The sequence below is a fragment of the Ascaphus truei genome, chromosome 1 (assembly GCF_040206685.1).
Source record: "Ascaphus truei isolate aAscTru1 chromosome 1, aAscTru1.hap1, whole genome shotgun sequence".
Lineage (NCBI taxonomy): Eukaryota > Metazoa > Chordata > Amphibia > Anura > Ascaphidae > Ascaphus > Ascaphus truei.
In genome coordinates this window covers 318562378-318590044 of record NC_134483.1, presented here as the reverse complement: position 1 = coordinate 318590044, position 27667 = coordinate 318562378, and the positions used below count along the sequence as shown (strand labels likewise).

The 27667-nt window shown below is 44.0% G+C and overlaps 1 protein-coding gene across 9 annotated transcripts in view; it reads right to left on the bottom strand.

Moving 5' to 3' along the window:
* Positions 1-27667, bottom strand: part of PTPN13 (protein tyrosine phosphatase non-receptor type 13) — a 285427-nt gene that overhangs the window by 34725 nt on the left and 223035 nt on the right. For 7 of the 9 annotated variants that reach the window (XM_075605884.1, XM_075605865.1, XM_075605874.1 and 4 more), the window contains 7 exons: positions 18191-18261; positions 17707-17768; positions 9859-10014; positions 6717-6864; positions 6260-6412; positions 3980-4059; positions 3066-3118 (listed from right to left, as the gene is read on the bottom strand). In XM_075605884.1, coding sequence (XP_075461999.1) covers positions 3066-3118; positions 3980-4059; positions 6260-6412; positions 6717-6864; positions 9859-10014; positions 17707-17768; positions 18191-18261 — 723 coding nt within the window. The remainder of the gene's footprint in view (positions 1-3065; positions 3119-3979; positions 4060-6259; positions 6413-6716; positions 6865-9858; positions 10015-17706; positions 17769-18190; positions 18262-27667) is intronic. The other 2 variants (XM_075605906.1, XM_075605915.1) reach the window with 1 other exon arrangement.

Below are 27667 nucleotides of genomic sequence, written 5' to 3'. Positions count from 1 at the left end.
GAATTCGGGTATACCCGGGTGTATTGAGGTTTGTGACTGTTTTCTGCCCGAGTGCATTGAGTTATTTTCCAAGCAGGGATTGAAGCATTTTATTCCCTCTGGCTGCAATACTGCACAGTATATATATATATACTGCATTACAATTCAGGAATTTATGCCATCTGGTAGACACGCGAAGCATTGCAGCCTATTAAATCCTAATCATTATCATTTAACAGATCAGCCGCCCGTCAGCCAGGCATGAACCCAGGCTGGGAAGGCAAATGCAACGGGGCTTGTCAGAGGTGAGGAGTGGCGCATTCCAGGTATCTGCCAGGTACATACCAGGTATTTGCTCGAATAAAGTGTGTCGGTGCAGTACACACACACACACACACACACACACACACTATATAAACACACACTATATAAACACACACAATCAATATATATATATATATATATATATATATATATATATATACACACTATATATATATATATAGCAAACACTCAAGAAGAATATTCTTCAATATCAGTGCATCTGAGTGTGAGATCACAACACCATGAATGAAGTCTTGAAAGGACAAAGGACAGGTATATGTAAAACACACCAGTGAGTAGGACTGAGTAATCTTGATAGCAGAACTCATTAATGGGTTAACATATTGCCTGTAAAGGGAACACTGCTAGAATCAGCTAAAGTGGTGTTAGAACAATAGTGACTCGGCAGGTCCCTATATAGTAGACAAAAACCCCTAGAGTATGATTCTCATCATTGCAATCTTCATACAGAAAAGGTTGTACTCACATTGATTGCTGGTGTGTACCGTGCATCCAGCCGAAGTATAAGCAGAGAAGATTATCAACGTGGAGAAAAAAAGCGGAGCACAGCAAACGTCAAAAGTAGTCTGGGGCTAAGCACGACTGATAATAAAATTAATCTTTATTGATGGTAGACAACATGGAAGCGTAGGGATATACCTCTAACGCATTTCATGCTAATATAGCGATTTGTCAGAGTATATATATATAGCACCTTTTCCCCCTTCCTATGTGAGATTGGGTCTCTACCGGTGTAATATGGTGCTGGTGCATACCTGCCTGGTAAACAGGAGGCTGGAGATCTCTATGTTGGCGTGGGGAGAACATCAGGACAGGCTTAAGGTGGTTCACATCAGTGGCAGCGCCTCCAGCCCCAGAGGATCCTGGCTTGACAAAAATGGACCTCATGGGCACTTCTTCTTTGGGTGATCATTTCAAGCAGTACACCAGATGGGGTATAGCTGGGATTTATTGATACAGCATGGGGTACATCATACAGGCATTCTTCCCTGCAGGCAGTAACCAGGGCTTGAGGCCCAGAGCACCCATCCTAAGCACACCTTACCCCCCAACAGGGCAAAGCCTCAGTCTGCTCCTCTTTAGGAGAGACTACTGCTGCATCATCATACTCTGAAGGGCAGCCCAGAACTACACTTAAACTACTCTAGAGGGAAAACACCCTCTTTCCTTGGGGAGTGGCTAGTAAGCCAGCCTACCTACAGTCATAGACCCCCTTCACAATTACAGCCTATTCCTGAACTTTACTGCTAACACACACACACACGCACGCATGCACGCACGCACACACACACACAAGTATTACAGGCCCTGCATAATCGACTCCCAACACTGCCCACTCTTTACTGGTACTTACAGTGTTGGAGGGGCCAGGGAAACAGAAGTCCAAGGGGACTTGTTCAATGTACAATGTTTATATGTGAAAGTCTTACAGTAGGAGACATACATGTTAAGTGCAACTATGATTCTGTGGTTGAAAAGCATAATTCCAGCTTGAATCAAGTGGTATCCAGGAAACAAAGAATGCTGCACCTCATTAAAAGCACTGCATAATGAATATCCCCATGGATACTTAATGAACTAATTATTTTGCCATTCACATGTTTCAGTACATACTGTATGAATATATTATAGCACAAAACATGGTAAATATACTGCACTGAAAATAGTGTAAGCCTTCTTAAAGTACTGTGCATAGAATGGTGAATGTATCTACTGATTTACATTGGTCCAGAAAGGGAGGAGGGTAGTAACAGAAGGTGAAGCACTTTCAAATATGGATTCAAATATTACTCCAAAAAATAAATGATGAAGGGGGGAACATCGAGAAAAATAATGGAGTTCAGTGAACACTAATCTAAAGTATAATTAAAAGGTGCTAGTGTCTAAGGTGGAGAACCCTCTTACCACCTGAATAGATAAACTACACAAATGTAAGGTGACACTGTACTCATTCCCACGGGTAGGATGCTCTGTCTTCTTATAATTGGTCAATTATTATTTTTTGTTAGACTTTATACGTATTTTGTGTAGTTACAATTTTGCTTTATGTATTAGGCTTAGTCCATAGAGACTGAAGCCGTGCGGAGGCGCGCTGAGGCTCAGGGAAAGCGGTGCTTTCCCTGGCCTTAGATCGCGCGCCGTCCGTGGGCGTGTCTGGGGGCGGGCCAGTGATGTCACGGAGCTGGTTCGCTCTCATTGGGCGAACCGCTCACGTTACCGGCCCTGCGCTCCGGCAAGCACAGAAACTAAAGATTTGGTAAGACACACGCTTCCGCAGGCGTGCGGAAGCGTGCGCGAGCCCCTGCTCATGCCGCTCTCATTGCGGCTGCAGGGGCTCAGTGCCGAGCAGCCACGCGCCTCAGCACGGCGCTGACCATGCCCGAGGCCTTAGAATGGTTTGTATTTTTATATTTGATTATATATTTCTTAAACCCTTTTGTTTTTGTGTGTAGTGTCTTCTTGCATTGTAACGGGATTCAAATAAAAATGCGTTTAATACGGCAATCCAACAAAATTTACTTGTCCTTTCCCACCTTGAGTGAGTGCCTGACATTCTATTTAGACCCTTGGAGATGTGAAGGATAAACTCTCACTGCTTGATTACCAATGCTGTTTTATGCTGATCCCTGATCTCCAATACAGACACGTCATAGAACTCAAGTTAACATAATATATATATATATATCCATTTCAGTATTTAACATGAATGTAATTCATTCCAAATCACTCACGATACTTACCTTTGAGGTTTCCTTTTATCACTGCAATATCCCAGACCGTTTACTTTGGTTGGCTAAGAAAAAGCAATAGGCAATGATTAATTAATGAAGTGGCCTGCAATATGGAAAATATGAATACACCTTACATCAAAGTGTAAAGCAATGTTCTCCAATGGTTATTATGCTATACATTGTTATATACAGTTATTTCAATATCCACTATTAATTACACTGGATTTCGTATTCTTAACACAGGCTGTATTAGTCTGTGGATGCTTGAAGTTCTATTGCAAATGTACAGCATCACAGCAAATATTTACCTTGTGGTTGTGTGTCTGAACAATCTGTGTCTATTCAGGTATTCTAGGCACATAGATCCAAAGATTATAAGTCTCAGATAGTTTAGTGTCTTATTGTACAGTATGTAACTTATTCTATGGTGAATCTTAACATACAGTATACAAGCTTTTAAAATGGACCATATCTTTTGCCTAAAAGTGCTCTTTTGAGTAGGCCTCGGGACACTGTTTAGAAAGGTGAGATAACAGTGATTTGCACTGTCTAGTGATTCTGAACATCTACCATGGAGTGGATACTATTATCCATTGAACAGGGACCCATCTTCTCACTTACATCAATCAGGATTCAAGAAAACGCTTTTTGACATTGGCATTTCTGGTAGTTTGTCTGCACAGTGACAGCTGCCATTATTACCATGTGACCTGACCTGTCTTACTCATTTCACAGGTAACGCATGAGCCCAACATAATGCTTTCCATAGAACAAATGCCTCAGCACAAAATAAACTGTGCCGTATTCTTGTGTGTGGGATTAGGAAAGATGGAATAAAAGGTGGAGCATCTAGTTATGTAAATGTTTATATGATACATATGTGAATAGAATTTCTAAAGATACCAGAAGATTATTTGTGTTACCTCAGGAGAGTCATCAGGTAAAGAGGAACCGTCACAATCTGTGTCTTCTTTCTCCTCTAAATGTTCCTCATTTCGCTCCACTGTACCAATCAAAATTAAAATGGTTTTACTTATTACAACAAAAAAGCATACACATTAAACAGCACATTCACTTCACATTGTTCTATCATGAATTCAATTGAGGTAGCTGTGTTTGTCCAGATGCAATAGTGCAAAAAAATATATATGTGTTCTTCAGTATTAGGTGATAGCTTTCTATTTGAACAAATTATATTTGAGGACAAGCTTTCTTGAGTCCTGCTCTATTCCAAACGTCAAGCGATTAGCATTACCGACCTGACGAAGAGTCTCACTCTGAAAAGCTTGTCCTAAAATATCAGTTGTTAGTCCAAATAAAACAAATATCCCCTAATACTGAAATACTCACAGTGTTCTACTGTCTAAATATTAATCACTTCAGCATAGGTTTTACACAAGATTTAGGTTTTACATAAGTTTAAGGCAGGTGGTTGAGAGAGGTCTCTAATCTATCTGTTCAGGCCTGAGATGGTAAAAAAACAACATAAAAGGGGGTCACTGACCTAGAAAACATATAGGGTATCTGTTGATAAAAAAAATAATACAAGCTTTCAGTTAATATCTTTGACCCCCTCAGAGAGAAAAAGCTTGGACTTCAGCTTTCTCTTACATATCAATCTGACCGGTGAAGGTTGGAGACTTGTCTCTCAACACCGCTCCCATAGGCATTACACTTTGAAGGCCAAGGAGCATAGAAATGCCAAGACAGTGGTTTTCAATCCATGGTTTCCTCGCAAGGTTCCAAGGCAAGACGAGAACTTAGGCACTTCAGATTTGAAAAAGAAGATACTGTATTTATTGTAGCCAGAACAAAACCGACTTTTCGGCTTAGGCCGAGTTTATACTTGCTCTGGCAACTGCGATGTTGCGCAGAGCCGCAGCAAGTACATGAACTGCGTTGCGGGTGTCCACAATGGGCGCGACCGCGACGGGTGACGCCACGCGCTCGCTGGAAGTCAGAGGATTTTGATTTCAACAGCGATCTCCGCGTGACATCAGCGGCACGTGAGCGGTTCAGCCAATGAGGGCGAACCGCTCATGGCCACACCTCCTCCACGCCCCCTGGTCGTGATCTCTGGTTTCCTGCACCAGAGTGAAGGAAACGCTGTAGGGCGGCGACGGCTGACGTCACGCGGTTGCGTCGCCGTCGTCATAGCCCCTACTATAAACTCGGCCTTAACTTCCCTTCTTGCCTTGGAATCTACTACAGAAAAGCACCGGGTCTTCCCATGGACTAGGAGCACTGGTCTAAGGATCCATTGTATTGATTTTTCCATTTTGGTGTGTAACATCTCTACTATTTTCTTCCCCAAATAGATACCAGGTTACCTAATACCAACATTTGGTAATGGTGAACATTTTATTCTTCAAGACTGTTCATTTGATTTTGTCATCATTTTTTATTTCATATTTTAACATGTTTATTAACCCTTTGGGCATAACTACTACATTATGGGGTCTGGCACTCCAGTGGCCCCATGACGCAGTCTGCTATGTCATAGTCTTATTGCTAGATTGTGTCGCGGAGATTGCGTTCTGCACTCAGGTGGATCCCACGCGATCTCACAGGAAGACGAACAGGAGGGGAGGACTTTTCCTCTTACGTTTCATCATCAGTGACGGAGCGATCATGTGACCGCTTTGCAGCCCTTCCGGCACTAAAAGGGTTACATTCCATACTATCCTTTTATACAGAATACACTTGGTAATATATTATATATATATAAGCCCTACTGCGAAAGTAGTATTTTTACATACATTGGATAAATGGGTTGAGGTTCAGCAAGTTACAATAAATATTCAAGGTTGAAAACCACTGCCACAGGAATAGGAATCATGTTTTTGAGACTGGAAGGAAGGACAGTTTATATGTTTCCATACAAAACTCGTAACTATCGCTGTACAAGTGACTTTCAAGTCTAGCAAGGCAATGAATGGGTCTGTGTTTCACTAATCACTCTGGCTCCTAGATACAGTAACATACACACCATGTCCCAGAGAGCTATTAAGGCACCTGCAAAATGTTACTGCTGTATACATCATTACCGCTCCTTTGTTCCTGCTCAGGAGCTACCAAACAACAGTTCCTAGAAAATTCCCACTGGTTTACTTTTGTTTACATGTCAGAGTTGTTTTATGGCATTTACAAAGCTACCATTGACCTATTATTTCCTATCTTATTCTCAATATGGACTGCCGTACCTGGCAAGCGTTCATCTGAAACGGCATTCTTTCGATTGAGTTGTAGGAGGTTCTGTGTTTGTTCATGTACCACATCAAGCAGAGACTGGATGACATCATTCTGATCGTCTTCATTGTCATCATATTCGTTGTCATCATCATGGATCTCAGGATCTTTGGAAAATGATCCATTTCAAAAGTCACAAATGTGCCAAGGAAAATACTCAAGAATATTAACCAACAAGATGTCATGTATATACTGGACAATAAAACCAACTGTATAATGCACTAGGATCTGTTTTCACGTATAGATTTGATAAGCATTTGACTGCCCACCCACCAGAGCAACCTTAGACAAAATTATCTAGCTCCATAAAAATAGAACAATTACTACTTAACTAAAGCATTAATGTATCAAAGGCCACGAGCTAAGATTTTACATGGTTCACTGTTCTGTTTTTAAAAATGTCATGCTTACCCAAGTCTCCATTGCACGTGTTAAAACTAGATGTAGTGTCTCTTGGCATGACCTCTCGAGCCACATCAAACATTACCAGCCCCATGACGTTTCGAACACTGGACACTGCTTTAGCGTGTGTGGCTCCTATCATATTTTCCCCATTTACCTGAGGAAGAAGAAGGCATTTTCCTGTTAGTTCTGGCAACCAAATGTTATTGTCATATTGCTCAGCAAGAGAAACAACTTGTGATAGGGACACATTTAGTGTTTGGAGAAGTTTCCTCCTTCTAGTTCTACATTTATTTTGAATCCTTACAGACGAAGTGTACGTGGTATAATTATCACCACACCGCTCCTTTGCTAGGTATACCGTATGCTTATATTGTCTTTTTTTTTCTCCTATAAGAAAGTGGGAGTGGGGATAAATCTCTGTGGAGCACAGCTCTTCCAATAAATAAAGGTCACACACATTGGAGGCAGTAGCTGGTGGCTGGTAGTCCGCGTGTTGCCATCTAAGACCAGTATTTAGTAATATTATGCACCTACCACTCCCTGACTTTTTGTTGTCTGATATCACTGGAAAAGAAGTTTAATTAGCAACATATTTGCTGTTGCAATACAGTGAAATCATTTTGTTAGGCAACTCCTTTTTTTTTTTTTTACCATTTTCATCTTTGTTGTACCATTTATAAAATCTTCAGTAGCCCTCAAATAAAACAAGAAATATATTAAAGTATAAAACACATAGTACTTGCTTTAGGATCTTGTTAGGAGCAGAAGGTCAGAAGACAGAGGGGGATGTGTATCAAGTATCATGAATTAAGTAGAAATAGCCGTGTTAGTCCAGTTACAATAGTGCAGAGTAGATAAGTACTTCAGTAATAGGTAATACTTTTTTTATTTGGACTAACAATTGATATTATAAGACAAACTTTCCAGAGTTCTCCTCTCTTACTCGATCTGAGAAAGAGGAGAACTCCTGAAAGTTTTTCTTATAATGTGAATTGTTAGTCCAAATAAAAAAGGTACCCCTAATACTGAAGTACTTATTTACTCTGCACTGACAAGTATTACAAACTGAAGCACTGCTCCAAAAACCTCTGCAAATTGTGTTATTTTAATACTACGTAACAGCATCAATGTATCAATCAGCTTTGCTCTATTTTTTGCTCCAATTCTCTCCATCTGCGCCATGAGCATTTTGGGGGGTGATTATAGGAGTTAGCGGAGGAAGGAGCCAGCACAATATTATAATGAGATGTATCAAAAGTTGCGCTTGCAACAACGTTTTTTCCTCTCTATTTTTGATCAAATAAATCTGCCAGGATTGGGTGTTATTAATCTCTGTCATTCATATATCGCTGGTTCAAATTAATGTAAATGTCAATTTGTGAGGCAAATTACACCATTTTGATACAGATCCCACAAAATTCTAAAGGAATTCCTAAGTTGAAACTGACAGGCCTAAGTACAAAGTAGTGGTAGCGATATATTAGAAGACCTTCAAGCCACCGCACAGCCAGAGCTTTACTGATGAATATACCGATGCTCACTCAAATGGGGTGTCTGCATTGCTTTATGTCCTAATCCCTCTGGCATCTGAGGGGTTAATAAAAGTGCACAACTTTCAATATACTTTGCCTAGGAATAAATTGGACCAGCTTTAATTCCAATGCCATATCCTCACTTCAAAGGTTACTAGCTGTACGATTTCAGCGCGGCTCCTATCTCTAACGTACCTGGAAACTAGAAATTACAATTGCAGACCTACACTTTCACTATTTTAGAGGAACTGAAAAGAACTTAATGTTTGGGAAGCAGTTACTTTAGGATCATAAAGTGCCCCATGTAAATGCCAATTTATCTGTGGAGCTGCTGTCTTTCTTGCTTAAAGTTTACGCAATCCTTATGTGGCATGTTCAAACATAAAAATAATAACGTTTGCTTATATAGATCTGACACTGCACACAGTATTATTGTACATAGAATTTTTGCAGATACGAGTCCCTGTCTGAAGAGCTTACAATCTAACTTGGTGCCTGAGGCACAGGGAGATAAAAATGACTCGCTCAAGGTCACAAGGAGCTGATAACAAGATTTGAACCAAGTTCATGCGCTTCAAAGGTAGCGACATTACCCGCTGAGTTACGCCTTCGTTTGCTAAAATACCATGTTTTCGCCTTGAATGTCCTATGCACTTAATAAACAGCTCATACATGTACTGTACATTAAGAAAAATTATCTTCTCAAAGAATTTAATTGGTAAAGGCAGAAAAACATGTGTATATTTTTATTCTGTGGCCCTGGTGGGTCTTCTGTTTTCCGTGCTATGAAAGATCAATGTCAAGTATTCCAAGCTCTAAAGACCATCACATTCAAATTGGACTTAAATAAGTAAACACGTGTTATTGTTAACATTCACAAGCAGGGAGACTTTAAAGATAGCAATTAGGAAATCGGTTTATCTCCTATGCAATGTTTTGTTTGTACAGCATGGAAACGTGACTCAAAATAATGGCATTAGCATGTTAATTCTTGGTCAAACAAAAGCTTCTTTCCACTTAAATATAAACATGACATAAGAACCACATCAATGATGTTTCAAAGTATATACACATATTTTACTGAATCCGAATCTATAACACAGTACATGAGGAGAAGTGGTGTGGGAAGCTAGATTTCTCTGTGGAGTAAATTACTATGCATGCGCAGAAATTCATCTTTAAAAGCTTAGCGTGGTAAATCATTCCTATGTCACGCATAATGCTTTTGTAAACTCGCATAACCGGACTGTCCTTCTGCAGTCCGTAGTGGTGACCACACACTCTGTGCTTATAGAAACAGAATCTGCTGCAGTTATATATATAGCTTTCATTTGCTGAAGTTTCCATTCTTTGATGGGTAAGGATCGTCATGGATGAGAGATGTCGTAATAACGCTTTCTTAATAACGCATGACAATAGCAAGTCAGCTTTTTATATCATTTTTATGGGTGCTTAAGAAGATAGTGAGTATGCCTAAAATATCGGCCTAATAGAGATTCTTAATCATATAAAAAGGTGTCAAATCTGAAAATCCCTCCCCTCCCCTATATCCTCTTTCCAGTTCAGAGCAAAAGGGGGGGGTGGGGAGGGGAGAAGTAGAGGGTTTATAAAATTACCTGAAGTAATCTGTCTCCAACCTGTAAGCTCCCCTCTATGTCAGCTACACCCCCAGGACTGATGGACTTCACAAATATACCAAATTCGCCTCCTACCAGGGAAAATCCCAACTCTCCACAGACAGGCTTTTCCAATACAACATGAACTACGCCTGCCTTTAAGGGCACACAAAAAAAAATAAGCAGGTTTAGAAACAAGCCACAAACAAGCCATTTCTTATAAACCGTTACACTCAGTGAGGAGAATGTCACACATTTTACTGTTATTCTTCAATCAGACAAAAGGGACACTACATTTATGAATGAGAATATGTTATCTTTCATGGTTGGGTGTGACCGTGTTGAAGTATTGTTGGAAGTGGCCAAAACTTTGGTGACATGTCCCCATTGCAGCGCCACTCACATGTACAGTAGCAAGACATATTTCTGATGCCCCGAAAATGAAAGCACTCACTTAATCAACACCTACTCTGATGTTTATAAATTGTGGTAAGATATGGCATAATACGTTTTCAAATGTAGGCGATATTTTGGATAGCATCAATGTTTTGCATTATACCAAATTAGGGGAAGTGTAGATGATTCAAAGAGCCAGTGATAAGTTTATCATTATCCAGCACAGATTGCACAACCACTATCGTGCATAATAAAACAATAATCACAATGGCAATTTTGTGTTGATACTGTATATCTGCACAATGGATAGACTTTGTTGAATATGTACATTTTACAATAGTCTGTGCTTTTCTTCCCCCTCACCCCCGAGATATTACACAGTGCAGTTATCAATTTAAAAAAGTTTTTGTAAAGATCAACTTATTCAACAAATATCGTCCACTTACATCCCCATGTTGCCCTTTGTATCATTATCATAGAGCTTTATTAATGTACACAATAATATGTCAATTACAAATCTCACGCAAGGGATGATTTCCTTTTTTCTTTGACAAGTATGTGTGTGTGTTTGTGTGCAGTTCTAAAATATTATACATTTACAACATAGAGTGCCTGACAATCTCATGTCATGCTCATTCTGTACATGGAACAGGAATACTGTTTATATCCACTATACAGTATGTTAAGTAGAATGAAAACACAAAGGGGCTTATTCTAAAAGCCTCAATAACTCACTTATCAAGGCCTTTTCGGCCAAAATGCCTAGTGCTATTCTGTAAGCCTCAATAAGTGTGCGATAAAGGCATGAATCGCCAATTTTTTCAGCCGTCCAAAACACATCGCCGGGTGAGTGGCGATAAGCCACTTATCGGCAGGTTCTGAAACTCATGCAATTCTAGTAGCCTCGGTTAGTTTATCGAGGCTAATCGCAACTCTAGAATGACGAGTTTCTCCCAAAATCCTTATGCCAGGAAAAAATGGCGTGAAGCTTGGGAGAACCTGCTGAGAAGGCGGCGAGGGGGAAAAAATGCTTTTTTACTGCATCGGAGTGATGCCGGGAGTCTCCGGAGCTGATACCCATTAATATCAGCACTGGAGGCCCCCGGCATGAATCCCATGCAATAAAAATGCATTTACAGGAAACTTCATTACCTTAGCGGCTAACTGCTAAGGCAATGAAGGGGTTAACTACAAGTGCCATGTTAATTGTGGGTAGCGGGGGTGGGTGAACGTGATATTTGGCCCTTGGTGGGTGTGTAGGGCTTGCGGGTGAGGGAGGGGGTTGCTGGGATGGAGTTAACCCATTCATTACCTTTGCGGTTAATACCGCTATGGTAATGAAGGGATATACCCCTCCCGCTACCACCCGGTAGGCCTAAACATCCATCCTTGGGGCTACTACCCCCTACACCCAATCCCTCTACCCACAATAAAAAAAATTACACACAACAACCCTAATACCCACCTCCTCTACCCCTGACCATCCCTCCCCCAACACATGTGGATAATAGCGCATTTATACATTCAAAATCAAACATTAGCCAGCTAGCATAAATAAAACTTTCTACTTACCCCTGTCATCATTAAGGGCGTCCTCATCATCATACTGCAGGTCCATGTCCTCCGTTGCCAGCAAGAGTACATGAAAAAATACAATCTAATGGCCCCTAACCCCTTAATTAACTTAGCGACTAATATCAGCTATAGTAATTAAGGGGTCAACCCACCCTCCCGCGCTACCCACCCAGGAGGCCTAACCACCCAAGGGCCACTATACCCACCCTCTACCCGTTGATTGGCACAGTGATATTTCATACCCATGGAAAGTTGTATTTACAGGCAGTCCTTGTTTTACAACGAATGGCTTATCCAACGCTATGCAATGCATACCTATGTTCATTTTTACAACGCCAAAACGGCTTATCCAACGCTCTTACGACGCTTTGCAAAGTTGTTTATGTGTATATAATATATTTATATATTATACTATATATTATATTATATATATATATATATATATATATATATATATATATATAATACAGTATATGCACTATATAATTTGTGTGTGCTGCATATCTTATTGTCTGCATAAAATATTTTCTGTATTTTAGCATTAAAAATGCCTTCAGGAACGGAACCTTTCATTTAAACAGTGTTCCTATGGGAAAACGTATTTCGCTTTACAACGTTTCGCTATCCAACGCCATTTTGAGTAACGCATTGTGTCGGATAACCGAGGACTGCCTGTACTTTATTTATGCTGGCTAGCTAATGTTTGATTTTGAATGGGCAAATGCGCTATTATCCATATGTGGATAATAGTTATTTTGCCCATTACTGTATTGTACAGATGCAGCGGCCATTATTTTAGCAAATCACGCGCTGTATACCTCGGAATACCCATGTCATGGTGCGGGATTTCTTCCAACCGTACCACCTTAAGACGCGAGTGCATAAAATGGCATTTTAGTGTTCTGGCTTTTAAACACCTGAAATTGACACAGTAGCACAGTAGAACAGTAGCACAGTACTGCACACATTACAATTCATTCATTTCATTGCATTTAATTGCACACAATCCATGATATTCAAACAAAGCAACCGAGATAAACATGCGTGCCTGGGGCGATTGGCCGTGTTCATGCCGCGTGGAGTACAGCAGCGCACACGAAAACAGCGCTGTGATTTGTCACATTAATGGCCACTGCATCTGTATGTGTTGGGGGAGGGATGGTCAGGGGTAGAGGAGGTGGGTAGTAGGGTTGTTGTGTGTAGTTTTTTTATTGTGGGTAGAGGGATTGGGTGAAGGGGGTAGTAGCCCCAAGGATGGATGTTTAGGCCTACCGGGTGGTAGCGGGGGGTTAAGCCCTTCAATACGTTAGCGGCATTAACCGCAAAGGTAATGAAGGGGTTAACTCCACCCGCAAAACTCCCCTCCCCCCCCCCCGCAAGGCCTACACACCCACCAAGGGTCAAATACCACCTTCAACCACCCCCGCTACCCACAATAAACCGGGCACTGGTTGTTAACCCCTTGATTGTCTTAGTAGCTAGCCGCTAAGGTAATGAAGCTGTTTTAATAAAAAAATGTAATACTAGTGTACGTGAGCAGGGGGTCTCCGGAGCAGAACCACGCTGATTTGAGATCCGGGGACCCCCTGCTTCCCGAGATACAGGCCCCGTTATGGGGTGCCGGTATCTCCTATGCATTTAGATGTCTCGCAGGGGTTCCCCGGACCTGAAATCAACGCGGTTCTGCTCCGGAGACCCCCTGCTCACGTACACTAATATTAAAAATGTTATTAAAAGCTTTTGAGCGCTGTTGAGATATGTGCAGGGAGAGGCGGGCTCTCTCTGTGCAGCTCTCTCTGCAGCTGGAACAAATCGCCAGATGAGCCCTTTTCAGAGAGGCGATCTTCACGTCACAGGCTACTCGCCCGTTTTGGGAATTGTGCTATCACAGGTAATCAATTTTTTCAGAATACCGTGATAGCAACGCTCAAAAAACTGGCAGCGTAAACGTCCCAGCAATTTTTTTTCTGAAGGCTTATAGAATAGGCCCCAAAGAGTCACTGGCCAAGTGTAGCTTTGGAACACAGATGTAGAGTAAGGTAATACTGCAGCTACTGGCTCCTGTAGTAAATAGCTTAAGGCCACACACATCCTCAAGAATTAGCTACCAGGAAGACATTAGGCCATATTTAATGGTACTGTGCCATAAGACCAGGGTTGCCACCACTCCGGGTTTGACCTGTAGACTACGGGTTTCGACCACGTGTCTCCGTGCTACGGGTTTAACTGAAAAATCTCCAGGGGGGGCATCTCCCCCTGCAAATCCCGTCAACATGGCGCACGCTGTCAAATGGTGCTGCGTTGCCATGACAATGGGACACTCTGTGACCACGATGCCATGACAACGGGGCATCAAATTATGCCTTAGTGTCATAAAGCAACCCGTTGTCATGGCAACTTTACGCCACGTTGTCATGGCAACGCGTGCCATTTGATGTCGCAGAGCCATACTGACTCGACTTCGCAGGGGGAGATGATGCCGCCGGTAAAAGAAATAAATATATAAATAAAAAAATAAATGTAAAAAATGTAATTGCAAAAAGTCTCCAGGTTAGCCTTCAATAGAAGGTGGCAACCCTGCATAAATGCCTATGAACACCAGAAGACACCTTATCGCCCATTCACTTGAATGCATTGCAAGGTGTCTTCTAGTGTCAGTAGGTGTCCTTTGGCACAGCATAGGCTTGGTAAATATGGGTTTTATTTGGCAACAAAGAGCATGGGCGTTACTGTATATGTATATAGGCTCATCCTCAGAACAATTCACACCAGGACCGCAAAAACGCAACTGCTTAAAGGGCCATGAGGCACCTTATTAAATGTAAGCCGAGGTGGAATAATGATCAGGTACACACTACATTAGGACCTTATTAAATATGCTGTGAAGATGCTTTCCTGTGCTGAAGAAGACTTTAGTCCTATTTATATGAACTGACATCTTTCTTCAAGCACGGAGAAGACGTCTTCACAGCATATTGAATAGGGGCCTTAGAGTGAATACACATTTTTACTTTGTCAATTTAGCACAAGGTGCCACTTTTTGATAAATAAATTCACCTTAGTAAAAAACGAAACGTGCATGAAAGAAACACTGGATACATTTAAGAAAACTAGTAAGTACAAATATATTTTATATATACTGCATACACCCTCTTTTCCCCAGACATTTGGGTAAGTGGCACGAATCTCACATTACTTTTTTATTTAGATAATTTAATGGCACATCACCTGTTTTGGGCATTTCAGTTGCCTTTAAATCATTTATCTGACATGCCTTATTTGCCATCAAATCCAACAGAATTGGGGTTACCTTTCATTTTATTTCAAGTCACATCATTTAAACCAGAGAACATGAATCTACGAAAAGTGAAGTGGTTACAATATCAAAAACATTATAGCTAAAACTTGGAAAATAAATAATAGAAACCACTAGACCACACACAGACAAATGTTACCTGAATGCTGGAAAAGGAGGGCTTTGTTAAAATCTAAATCTGCAGACAACACACAATTAGTGATGGTCATTTTATAAAATGGATTGTGGTTGGTGTGCTAAATCCACAGCTTGTTTATATACATTCAGCCCAAGATACATTTTGACAAATGACCTCAAAACACCTTCCCACCTTGGTAAGAATGTTAAATATTTCTCCATACCACCTATTTAATCATTATAATGAAAAGATTTCATTATGTGTTGCAGTGTGTTTATTTTAAACTTCTCGGCAGATTCTTCCGCTATGCAAGGTAAAACAAGGGCAATTTAGAAGGATCCATCGCTGAACTAAATTAATCGCAGACAAAATATAGTAAAAAGGAAACTGTGAGGTTGCACTTATGCCGGGATTCATCATGCTCCCATGCGGAGAATTGCACCCGATCGGGCGTTAACTGCCACTGACTTGCATGACCGTTCGTGCCAGATTGAGTGCGATGCCCCCCATCAGAGATAGATTAATCTCCTGTAGCTCAGAAAATAAAATGAATACCAATATAACATACTGATCAACTCATCCTGTCATCAGGGACACTTACTGATATTTACAAGAAAACATGATAACGTTCTCGCTCAGGTGAATAGGTTATAAGATGCCTTCTGCCACGGAATGGTGCCTTATAGCGTAGCACCACTTAGTAGTATCCGGCCCAAATGTCAGTCCTCTATTTATAGCTGTAATGATGGTACTTTTCCACTCACTGTATGATCCTTTGTCAGCAACAATGCACAAACCAATAATTATCCACTAAACAGTACAACTTACAACTGTTTTCATAGATAACATCTTTCTTCTCTTATGCCACGCAGGCTGACAAGTCTTGAAATTAACATAATAATTACCAAACGGTTTATACGGTATGTGCCCTACTTATAATTGCTTCCCATCTAACATTAATTTAATTCTGACAACAGTGAAACTCACCAAGATTTAATATAAGATGACAAAGGATGTGGATTATAAACTCTGCTGTGCAGGGACTCCCTAATTCACATTGTTTTTAAACCCTCTGGGTGCCGGAGGGGCAGTGGTACCAGAGTGCCAAGGCCCTGCTGGCAAATTACTATCATGTAAACCACTTCTCAGAGTGATCACGGTGTCACTTAATCAGGGAAGAGGAGTCTTCCCTTATTAATCAGGAAAGAGGAGTCTTCCTCTATAAATCAGGGAAGAGGAGTCTTCCCTTATTAATCAGGAAAGAGGAGTCTTCCTCTATAAATCAGGGAAGAGGAGTCTTCCCTTATTAATCAGGAAAGAGGAGTCTTCCTCTATAAATCAGGGAGTCTTCCTCTATTATTTCCCTGCGTGTTGGATCCAATTCTGCGCTCCCCTGGAAAACTAGCACAGAAAGGGCATTTCATAGCCACTATATCATGGGAACCCTGGAGTGCCCGATGGTGCTCCATGATGAAGTGGCTGCCTCCTGGGGCACCCAAAGGGTTAACGCACTTGTGAAACTTTGTATATTATCTCCCTGTACTGTCTTGCTCATTCTGTAAAGCACTGCATATGCGGGTGAGGATATATAAATAAAGATGCATATACAGAGGCTCCTACAGGTCCAGAATCTGAGCCACTATCAATAAATAATTGTGAGCCGACTTATTTCTCCAGTAAGAGCAGAAACATTCCCCATCAATCAATAATCTTCAATCAAATCAGTCACCTCAAAATACTGAACACATCAATACATCCAATGTAAATCAAACTAAATGATGAGCCGAGTATTCATCTGTTGTAATGCAGATAAACTAGCACAAGTCTTACTTGACTTTAATGCTAATTAGTACTTCTAGTTTTGGCTCACCCTTCCCGTTACCCGAAATATTTACATTGTAATATGCCAGTAAAATGGAAGTAAAATCAAAGATGGCCGCCAGGGTCATCTATTAGGGAGTTGCGATGTCAGCCTTTGAGGACACTGCAGCTTCCTATTGGCCAATGGGAGTGAGACTCAGATGATGGCCATGTTGATTTTCCAGATGGGACCAGAAAAAACAGCACATAAAAAGGTTTCCCTGGAGCAAAAAACAGCGCAGTTCACCTCTGGGAAATCCCTGGTTCTGATTGTCGAAAGAAAAAATAAGAGTAGGTGGGATTGCTCCGAGAGTAATCTCTCACCCTCTAGAAAATGTGCAAGAGCGTATGATGTACCTGGCACGTCAAAAGGGCACAGTCAAGGTTCAGTTATTAAGAAAAGATTAAAATAGTCAGAAGTCAATGTACAGTAACTAATGCTCCTTCACTATTCATTGTTTACTAAGTATACAGCTTTCATGCCCACCACAGTTATACTGTGAGTGTGGTCACAGGTAACAAGCAGTGTTAGAGTGTGTAATGCGAAACAAACATGTTACTTATAACTGTATGAGATAATTACCTCTGGAGCATAAACATCAGAAGCGGCTTCTACTCGTTTGAAAGGTTCTCCACAGGGATAACCTAGGCAAAATTAAGCAATCTGATAAGAAACAGTGTCTCAGCAACTAAGTTGCTTAATACTAAGAGCATACTGTATGTGAAACCTTACACACAAGATGTTGATGTTAAATGCACATTTAACACTGTACTGCAGACATCATTATATACCCATCATGGGAAATACACGAGCACTGCACCTTTATACCATAACAAAGATAGTTTAATTCACTTTTGGGCCTCAATTTCATTGGGAGAAGGAATAGTTGTGTGGCAGGCACCATAAAGAATACATTTCTGGGACAAAAGGCAAACTCTACTTAGGTATATAGCACAGATTAAACAAAGATGGAGCGTTTTATATTGCTTTAACATACTGTACAGTCACATATGAGGCATGTCTTGTATATGTGCAGAAGCAGAAGGCAGAAAAAGTCATGTGTTACCATTCATTTTCATCGGTTTTGGACTTGATCTTGACATTTCATTGGTGTTTGGAATCACTGGGTCTCCTTCCCTGTGTAACAAAGGAAGATGTTTAATGGACAAAATAAACATCTTTAGACATGAGGAAGACACTTTAACCAATAGACAATTGTTATGTTGGTAGCACAAGGGACTTAAAAAGTGCAATTTCTTTAAAAAAAAAAGAAGCCGATTTTACTTTTTATATATATACTAGCTGAGAGCCCCGGCGTTGCCCGGGATGTTTGTGGTGTGGGTGTGGCATTTGGGTGGGGAGTGGTCCACGCGGCCCATGTGCGGTGGTAGTGCTGCTGTGGCTGTACTGATGGTGATTGTATTGGTGTGCTGATTTGGGAGGGTTTGGTGCTGATGTGGGGGTGCGGATGTGGGTGTGCCGATGGGGGAGGTGCAAAGGTGGCGATGTGTGGGTGCTGATGGTGTTGATGGGGGCTGGGAATGGTGGGGAGGCGAGAATGCCAGTGTGCTGGGGGGGCATACCGGTGTGCTGATGTGGTGGTGCTGGGGTGTGTGTGTGTATACATGTTTGTGTGTATACATTGTATGTGTGTGTGTATACATGTGTGTGTGTGTGTATGTGTACGTGTGTGTGTATACACGTGTGTGTGTATACACGTATGTGTGTGTATACACGTGTGTGTGTGTGTGTATACACGTGTGTGTGTTGTGACAGAAACCAGGGGTTGGTAATAAACTCCATATACAGGGCTCCCAGGATACTGAACAGTTTCTGTCCTGTCTAAGCTGAACAGGGCAGCCTCGTGGTACAGGCACTCCATTCCACAGTTTGTCTGCTGCCTGTTTTCTGTCACCTGTCATGCTGATTAGAGTTCAGGTATATAAGACCTGTTTCCTGTTTCCTCTGGGCCCCGCCCAAGAGCCTGGAAGGCTGCTGAACTGCAGAGGGGTGAGAAAGCCTCTTTCCCAAATCGCTTCATTCATTCTGTTAGTTTGTCTAAAGACTGCAAAGGTACTTATTTTGTTGGTGGAAGTGGACAAGCCACTTCCAACTCTGAGTCAGGGACATCTAAGTTTAAGTTATCGCTCAGACGAGCAGCTTTTTGTTTGGCTTTGTTTTCTGTTTAAACTGTGGCAGTCTCAGTGCCTGGGACTGAATAAACCAGGCATAGCCTGTTTAAAGGAACAGTACGTGACGTCTCATCATTTAACCTACCCTAAAAGACCGTGTTCTAACAGTCCCGGACAGACGGCGGAGCCCCGGAGTAAGCCGTTTGTCACATATGGTGGAGAATGCGGGCAGAACACTGAAAGGTCTGGGGGTTAAAGAACTTTAAAAAAAAAAAAAAAAAAAAAGAAGGTTTTTTTTTCTCTCTCTCCAAACAAGATGGAAGACGTGGTGAGTGCGCTGGTACGCAATGTCGCTGTCCAGAAAGACGCGAATGAAGCCCAGCAACAGGCGAGTGAAACCCAGCGACAGCTGTTAATAGCCCAGCAAGAGACTAATGCAAACCAGCAAGAGACAAACCGCCTGCTGAGAGAGGAGCAAAAGCGGTTCGCTCAGGGCTTACAGCAGGAACTCGAGATCCTGAGGGGGACTATCAGTAACCTTCCACTGGCAGAGGCAGCCCCAGTTCCGAAAATGACCAGGGCAAGCCACTACCTTCAGAAGATGGGACCCTCGGATGATGTGGAAGCCTATCTTCTCACGTTTGAACGCACGGCACAGAGAGAGGGATGGCCAGAAGCTGAGTGGGCTGGTCTAATCGCACCCTTCCTAAGCGGCGAACCCCAGAAGGCTTACTTTGATCTAGAGCCAGCCGAAGCTAACGTCTATGCAAAATTGAAGTTCGAGATCCTCGCCCGCCTCGGCGTAACCACGGCTGTTCGTGCCCAAAGGTTTCACGCATGGTCCTTCACGATGGATAAAGCCACCCGAAGCCAGATGTATGACCTCATCCACCTCGCCCGGAAGTGGCTACAACCTGAGATCAACTCAGCAAGCCACATCGTGGAACGGTTGGTCATGGACCAGTTCTTGAGGAAACTTCCCTCTGCCTTACGCCGTTGGGTCAGTCGGAGTGACCCCCACAATGCGGATGAGCTTGTGGCCCTTGTAGAAAGGTACAGTGCAGCAGAAGAGCACCCGCAACCCACAGTCGTGGAGCAACCCCACTATCCGAGGTTCCAGGACTCTTCCAGAGACGGTAAAAGGGTACCGGGGTTAAGGGGCGCTGAAGAGCGGCGACCACCTTCACGCCGCTCCAGCAACAGTGGTTCGCACACTAAGGGCAATAGCCAACATGGGGAGCCGGGAAAAGGCTCTAAGTGGGACACAGACTATGTACCTAAATGTGTAAATTGTCATGAGAGGGGCCACACAGCAAAAATCTGCCCACTAAATGATGAGCCCATGCAATGCAACAGCGTGGAACCTTATTCGCTGTTGTCCCAATGTATGGGCCCTAGCCCAGAGGACCCCTTGAATAACCATCTGTGGGCATTTGTAAAGGTTAATGGTAAGAGGGTTCGGGCACTTCTTGACTCTGGGAGTATGGTCACACTAGTGTCCGAATACCTATTGCCCATTAAGAAGAAACAGGTAAACAGTTCACAAAGAGTGGCAATTTGTTGTATACATGGGGATAATCATGAATATTCCACTGTTGATGTTTTTTTTGAAACAGAATTTGGTTCTTTAGATTTCAAGGTGGGTGTTGTACCCAAACTGGCACATGATGTGTTAATAGGGACCGACTTTCCCCATTTTCTAAAAATGTGGTCCCCAGCTCAGAATAGCGCCCAGAGTTCAATAGCAGACCATAACGAAGTGTTAGAAGAAACAAATCCTTTCCCTTTTTCAGAAATGGAGGTTGACGAGGGCCCAAATAAGAAGGGGGAAAAGGAGGAGTGCTGTGAAATTCCCTTCCCCATCACTACTTTGGTAGGGAATACCCCAAATCAAGATGTTGATCAGGCACTTACCACCCCAGTACAGGATAAGACCCTCGCTGACCTAGAGGTCAGTCCTGGGAGTTTTAAGAAGGCCCAGTGGGAGGACCCCACATTAGCGGTAGCAAGGGGAAATATACGGGACCAGAATAGTACTCATGGCCAACCAGATAGGTCACTTGCTTACCCCTACTTCGAGGTAGAGAACGACCTAGTATATCGGGTTGATAAAAGAAAATCAGTTACAACTAAACAATTGTTGGTACCACGGACATTCCGTAACGTAGTATTACACCTCGCACATAGTCATCCATTGGGGGGACACCTAGGGGTGGAAAAGACAAAAGAAAAGGTTCTCCGAAGCTTTTATTGGCCTGGGGTTCTGGCAGAAATTACAAACTATTGTTCCTCATGCCCAGAATGTCAGATCACCGCCCCGTTCAAAGCATACCGCAGCCCATTGGTACCCCTTCCCATAATAGAGGTACCATTTGACCGGATTGCTATGGATCTAGTAGGACCCCTAATAAAGTCTGCTAGGGGACATCAGCATATATTGGTAATATTAGATTATGCTACCCGATATCCGGAGGCAGTTCCCCTACGTAGCACCTCTGCTAAAAACATAGCAAAAGAGTTAGTACTTCTGTTTTCCCGGGTCGGAATTCCTAAAGAGATCTTATCTGACCAGGGAACACCATTTATGTCCCAAGTAACAAAAGAGCTATGTAAACTCCTAAAAATCAAGCATCTCAGAACCTCAGTCTATCATCCACAAACAGATGGTTTAGTGGAAAGGTTCAATAAAACCTTAAAGAGCATGTTACGCCGGGCGGTCGATAAGGATGGGAAAAACTGGGACTGTTTGTTACCATACCTGTTATTTGCCATTAGGGAAGTTCCCCAGTCATCCACAGGCTTCTCCCCGTTTGAACTATTGTATGGCCGACATCCAAGGGGCTTACTGGATATAGCCAAAGAAACTTGGGAACACGAGGTTACCCCTTACAGAAGTGTAATAGAGCATGTTGCCCAAATGCAGGACCGCATTGCTGCAGTCCTACCCATAGTGAGGGAACACATGGAGAAAGCTCAAGAAGCACAAAGGAATACGTATAATAAGGGTGCTAGGGTCAGAATTTTTTTTCCAGGTGATAGGGTACTAGTTCTGGTTCCCACCGTGGAGAGTAAATTCCTTGCTAAATGGCATGGGCCATATGAGGTCTTGGAAAGAGTGGGAGAAGTAAATTATAGGGTAAGGCAGCCAGGTAGGAGGAAACCTGAGCAAATTTACCATATAAACCTACTCAAGCCCTGGAAAGATAGAGAGGTCTTGTTAACCCTAGTACCCCCAGGTCCGTCAGAGAATCAAGAAACTGACCCAGAGGTTAGCATAGCTGAAACACTGTCCGTGCATCAGAAACGAGAGGTCCAGAGTTTAGTGAGAAGGAACAAAGAAATCTTCTCTACACAGCCAGGTAAAACTAACGTAATTAAACATGACATAGTCTCTGAACCGGGGGTCCGAGTTAACCTTAAACCGTACCGAATCCCAGAGGCCAAGAGAGAGGCTATAAGTTTAGAGGTTAAAAAAATGCTAAAACTAGGCGTAATTGAGGAATCCCAAAGTGGGTGGAACAGCCCTATAGTTTTAGTCCCAAAGCCAGACGGTACAACAAGGTTTTGTAATGACTACCGGAAACTAAACGCGGTGTCAAAATTTGATACTTATCCTATGCCCAGGGTGGATGAACTTGTAGAGAGACTGGGCAAAGCCCGATATCTCACAACCCTAGACCTAACAAAAGGGTACTGGCAGGTTCCCCTCACAGAAAGGGCAAAAGAAAAAACAGCCTTCTCAACCCCAGACGGCCTCTTTCAATATAAGGTGCTGCCTTTTGGCTTACATGGAGCTCCCGCCACATTCCAAAGAATGATGGATAAAATTTTAAAACCACATGTTCGGTACGCTGCCGCCTACCTGGATGATGTGGTAATCCATAGTGAAGATTGGCAGTCCCACCTTCCAAAGGTCCAAGCTGTGCTCGACGCAGTTCGGTCTGCTGGACTAACTGCTAACCCCGCTAAATGCACTATTGGTCTGGAGGAGGCCAAGTATCTGGGGTATTCTATTGGTAGAGGGTTACTCAAACCACAAACACTCAAAGTAGAGGCGATACAAAATTGGCCAAGGCCAGTCACAAAAAAACAAGTAAGGACCTTTTTGGGGTTAATTGGCTACTATAGGAGGTTTATTCCCAATTTTGCAACTAAGGCAACCCCACTAACCGACCTCACAAAAGCAAGAGGACCGCTAATGGTAAAATGGTCCCCCGAAGCCGAACAGGCCTTTAGAAGCCTGAAAGAAGCTCTCTGTGCCCAACCAGTGTTGGTCACACCTGACTTCTCCAAAGAGTTCGTAGTCCAAACCGACGCATCTGAGGTAGGGCTGGGGGCGGTACTCTCCCAGGAGTCTCAAGGGGAGGAGCACCCCATCCTTTATTTAAGTAGGAAACTAAATCCCCAGGAGAAAAATTACTCCATAGTCGAGAAAGAGTGTCTCGCAATAAAGTGGGCTGTAGAGACACTCAAGTATTATCTGTTGGGGAGAAAGTTCCGATTGGTCACAGATCATGCACCCCTTACCTGGATGTGTCAAAATAGGGAGAAGAACGCTAGGGTGACCAGGTGGTTCCTAAGCCTACAGCCCTTTAAATTTTCTGTGGAACACAGGTCGGGGCACAAACATGGCAATGCCGACGGGTTGTCAAGGATGCACTCCCTAATATCCATGGTCGCTCACCCCTCGAGGTCTGAGCTGGGGGGGAGGATATGTGACAGAAACCAGGGGTTGGTAATAAACTCCATATACAGGGCTCCCAGGATACTGAACAGTTTCTGTCCTGTCTAAGCTGAACAGGGCAGCCTCGTGGTACAGGCACTCCATTCCACAGTTTGTCTGCTGCCTGTTTTCTGTCACCTGTCATGCTGATTAGAGTTCAGGTATATAAGACCTGTTTCCTGTTTCCTCTGGGCCCCGCCCAAGAGCCTGGAAGGCTGCTGAACTGCAGAGGGGTGAGAAAGCCTCTTTCCCAAATCGCTTCATTCATTCTGTTAGTTTGTCTAAAGACTGCAAAGGTACTTATTTTGTTGGTGGAAGTGGACAAGCCACTTCCAACTCTGAGTCAGGGACATCTAAGTTTAAGTTATCGCTCAGACGAGCAGCTTTTTGTTTGGCTTTGTTTTCTGTTTAAACTGTGGCAGTCTCAGTGCCTGGGACTGAATAAACCAGGCATAGCCTGTTTAAAGGAACAGTACGTGACGTCTCATCATTTAACCTACCCTAAAAGACCGTGTTCTAACAGTCCCGGACAGACGGCGGAGCCCCGGAGTAAGCCGTTTGTCACAGTGTATACACGTGTGTGTGTGTATACACGTGTGTGTGTGTATACACGTGTGTGTGTGTATACACGTGTGTGTGTATACACATGTGTGTGTGTGTATACACGTGTGTGTATACACATGTGTGTGTATACATTGTGTGTATGTATATATTGTGTGTGTGTATACGTGTGTGTGTATACACATGTGTGTGTATACACGTGTATACATGTTTGTGTGTGTGTATACATGTTTGTGTGTATACATTGTATGTGTGTGTGTGTATAAGTGTGTGTGTGTGTGTGTGTGTGTATACATGTGTGTGTGTGTGTATACATGTGTATGTGTGTATACATGTGTGTGTGTATACATGTGTGTGTGTATATACATGTGTGTGTACACGTGTGTGTGTACACATGTGTGTGTGTGTACACATGTGTGTGTGTGTACACATGTGTGTGTACACATGTGTGTGTATACACATGTGTGTGTGTATACACATGTGTGTGTGTATACACATGTGTGTGTGTATACACGTGTGTGTGTGTGTATACACGTGTGTGTGTGTGTATACATGTGTGTGTGTGTATACATGTGTGTGTGTATACATGTGTGTGTGTGTATACATGTGTGTGTATACATGTGTGTGTGTATACATTATGTGTATGTATACCTGTGTGTATACGTGTGTGAGTGTATACGTGTGTGTGTATGTGTACATGTGTGTGTGTGTATGTCTCCATGTGTGTGTGTGTGTCTCCATGTGTGTGTGTGTATGTCTCCATGTGTGTGTGTACGTGTACATGTGTGTGAGTATACGTGTACATGTGTGTGTGTGTACGTGTCTACGTGTCTACGTGTGTGTGTGTCTACGTGTACATGTGTGTGTGTCTACGTGTACGTGTGTGTGTGTCTACGTGCGTGTGTGTACGTGTGTGTGTGTACGTGTGTGTCTACGTGTGTGTCTATGTGTGTGTGTGTCTACGTGTGTGTGTTTGTGTCTACGTGTGTGTGTTTGTGTATACGTGTGTGTGTGTATACGTGTGTGTGTGTGTGTATACGTGTGTGTGTGTCTACGTCTGTGTGTGTGTGTGTCTACGTGTGTGTGTGTGTGTCTACGTGTGTGTGTGTGTGTGTGTGTCCTTTGGCCCGTGACTCCGCCTCAGGGAAGGGGGGGGGGTGGGGGGGGTGGGGGGGAGGTGGTGGGAAGGAGGGGGGTGGGGGGGAAGGGGAGGTGGGGGGGAGGTGGTGGGAAGGGGAGGGGGTGGGGGGGAGGTGGTGGGAAGGGGGGGGGGGGGGGGGGTGGGGGGAAGGGGGGGGAGGTGGTGGGGAGTTGGGAAGGGGGGTGGGGGAGGTGGGAAGGGGGGTGGAGGTGGTGGGAGGTTGTAAGGGGGAGTGAAGGGAAGGTGAAGGGGGGGTGAAGGTGGGGGTGGAGGGGAGGTGAAGGGTGGGGGTGGAGGGGAGGTGAAGGGGGGGGGTGGAGGGGAGGTGAAGGGGGGGGTGGAGGGGAGGTGAAGGGGAGGTGAAGGGGGGGGGGTGGAGGGGAGGTGAGGGGGGGGAGTGGAGGGGAGGTGAAGGGGGGGGTGGAGGGGAGGTGAAGGGGGGGTGGAGGGGAGGTGAAGGGGGGGTGGAGGGGAGGTGAAGGGGGGGTGGAGGGGAGGTGAAGGGGGGGTGGGGGGTGAAGGGGAGGTGGGGGGTGAAGGGGAGGTGGGGGGGGGTGAAGGGGGGTGGAGGTGAGGTGAAGGGGGGGTGGAGGGGAGGTGAAGGGGGGGTGGAGGGAGGTGGAAGGGAAGGGAAGTGGAGTGAGGGGAGGTGAGGGGTGGGTGAGGGGAGGTGAGGTGAAGGGGGGTGAGGGGAGGTGAAGGGGGGGTGAGGGGAGGTGAAGGCCGCTCCCTCACCCGTCCGGCCGCTTCACTTCACACCGTCCGGCAGCTCCCTCACCCGTCCGTCCGCTCCCACGTGGATCTGAGGCGGGAGGCAGCTTGTTGTGGCCGCTCCCCCGCTGTGTCCCGGGCGCTCGCTCGCTCCGCTGACTGTAGCGGCGCCGGGGGGGGGGGGGGGTGGAGGGGAGGTGATTTGAAGGGGGGTGAGGGGTGGGTGAAGGCCGCTCACTCACCCGTCCGGCCGCTCCCACGTGGAACTGAGGCGGGAGGCAGCTTGTTGTGGCCGCTCCCCCGCTGTGTCCCGGGCGCTCGCTCCTCCGCTCACTGTAGCGGCGCCGGGGGGGGGGGGGGGGGGTGTTTGAAAGCGCGGGAGACACGGGGAGAGCGAGGACGTGCGCGCGGGTGTGGAGGCTGATTTCGGGGAGGAAGAGGCGGAGATGTGAGCCCCCCCCCCCCCCCCCGGTTATACAATGCTGCTAATGTACACCCCCCCCCCCCCTACTGTGTGTGTGTGTGTGTGTGTGTGTGTGTGTGTGTCCCTGTGTGTGTCCCTGTGTGTGTGTTTGTGTCCCTGTGTGTGTGTTTGTGTCCCTGTGTGTCCTTTGGGCCGTCACTCCGCCTCAGGCCAATGAGAGGTGTGCGGGGGCGGCCCAAGGGACCAATGATATTTCCCCTAGGGACACCGGACATTCAGCAGGCAGGCAGGCTGGCATGCATGCATGCAGGCAGGCAGGCAGGCAGGCATACAGTGCTTTCACTAATATAGTATAAGATATATATATATATATATTTTTTTTTCAGAAATCCGATTATACTACCTGAATACAAACATTTTATTTTCTGAAAATGGCAGCCATTTTTCTCTATCCCCCACCCCCCCCCCCCCCCAAATAAAAAAACAAACATCTTAGAAGTGCTACAGCAAAATCACTGTACTAAGCTAAAATAGTTTTATTGAAAGGTGACTGTAACAGGGGACTTATCCCTGTTCAGTAATGTGCCTTTAATCCAGCTGTGTGGTGGTTAACCTCTGGTAGTTAGTTACTAAACACCACCTGCCTGATTAGATTGTTTACAAAAACCTGTCTGTTCAGACAGGAAGTGACTCTTTAGCTCTGACTGACAGCTGACCTTTGGAGCTGACCAGTCTTGAGCTCTGCACAGCAGACCTGATTTCAAGACACAGGGAAAACTACTGCACCTGAAGCTTAACCAGGAAGTGAGATTTTCCCTCCAAGAAACAGATAAGACTTTTCTTCTTAAGAG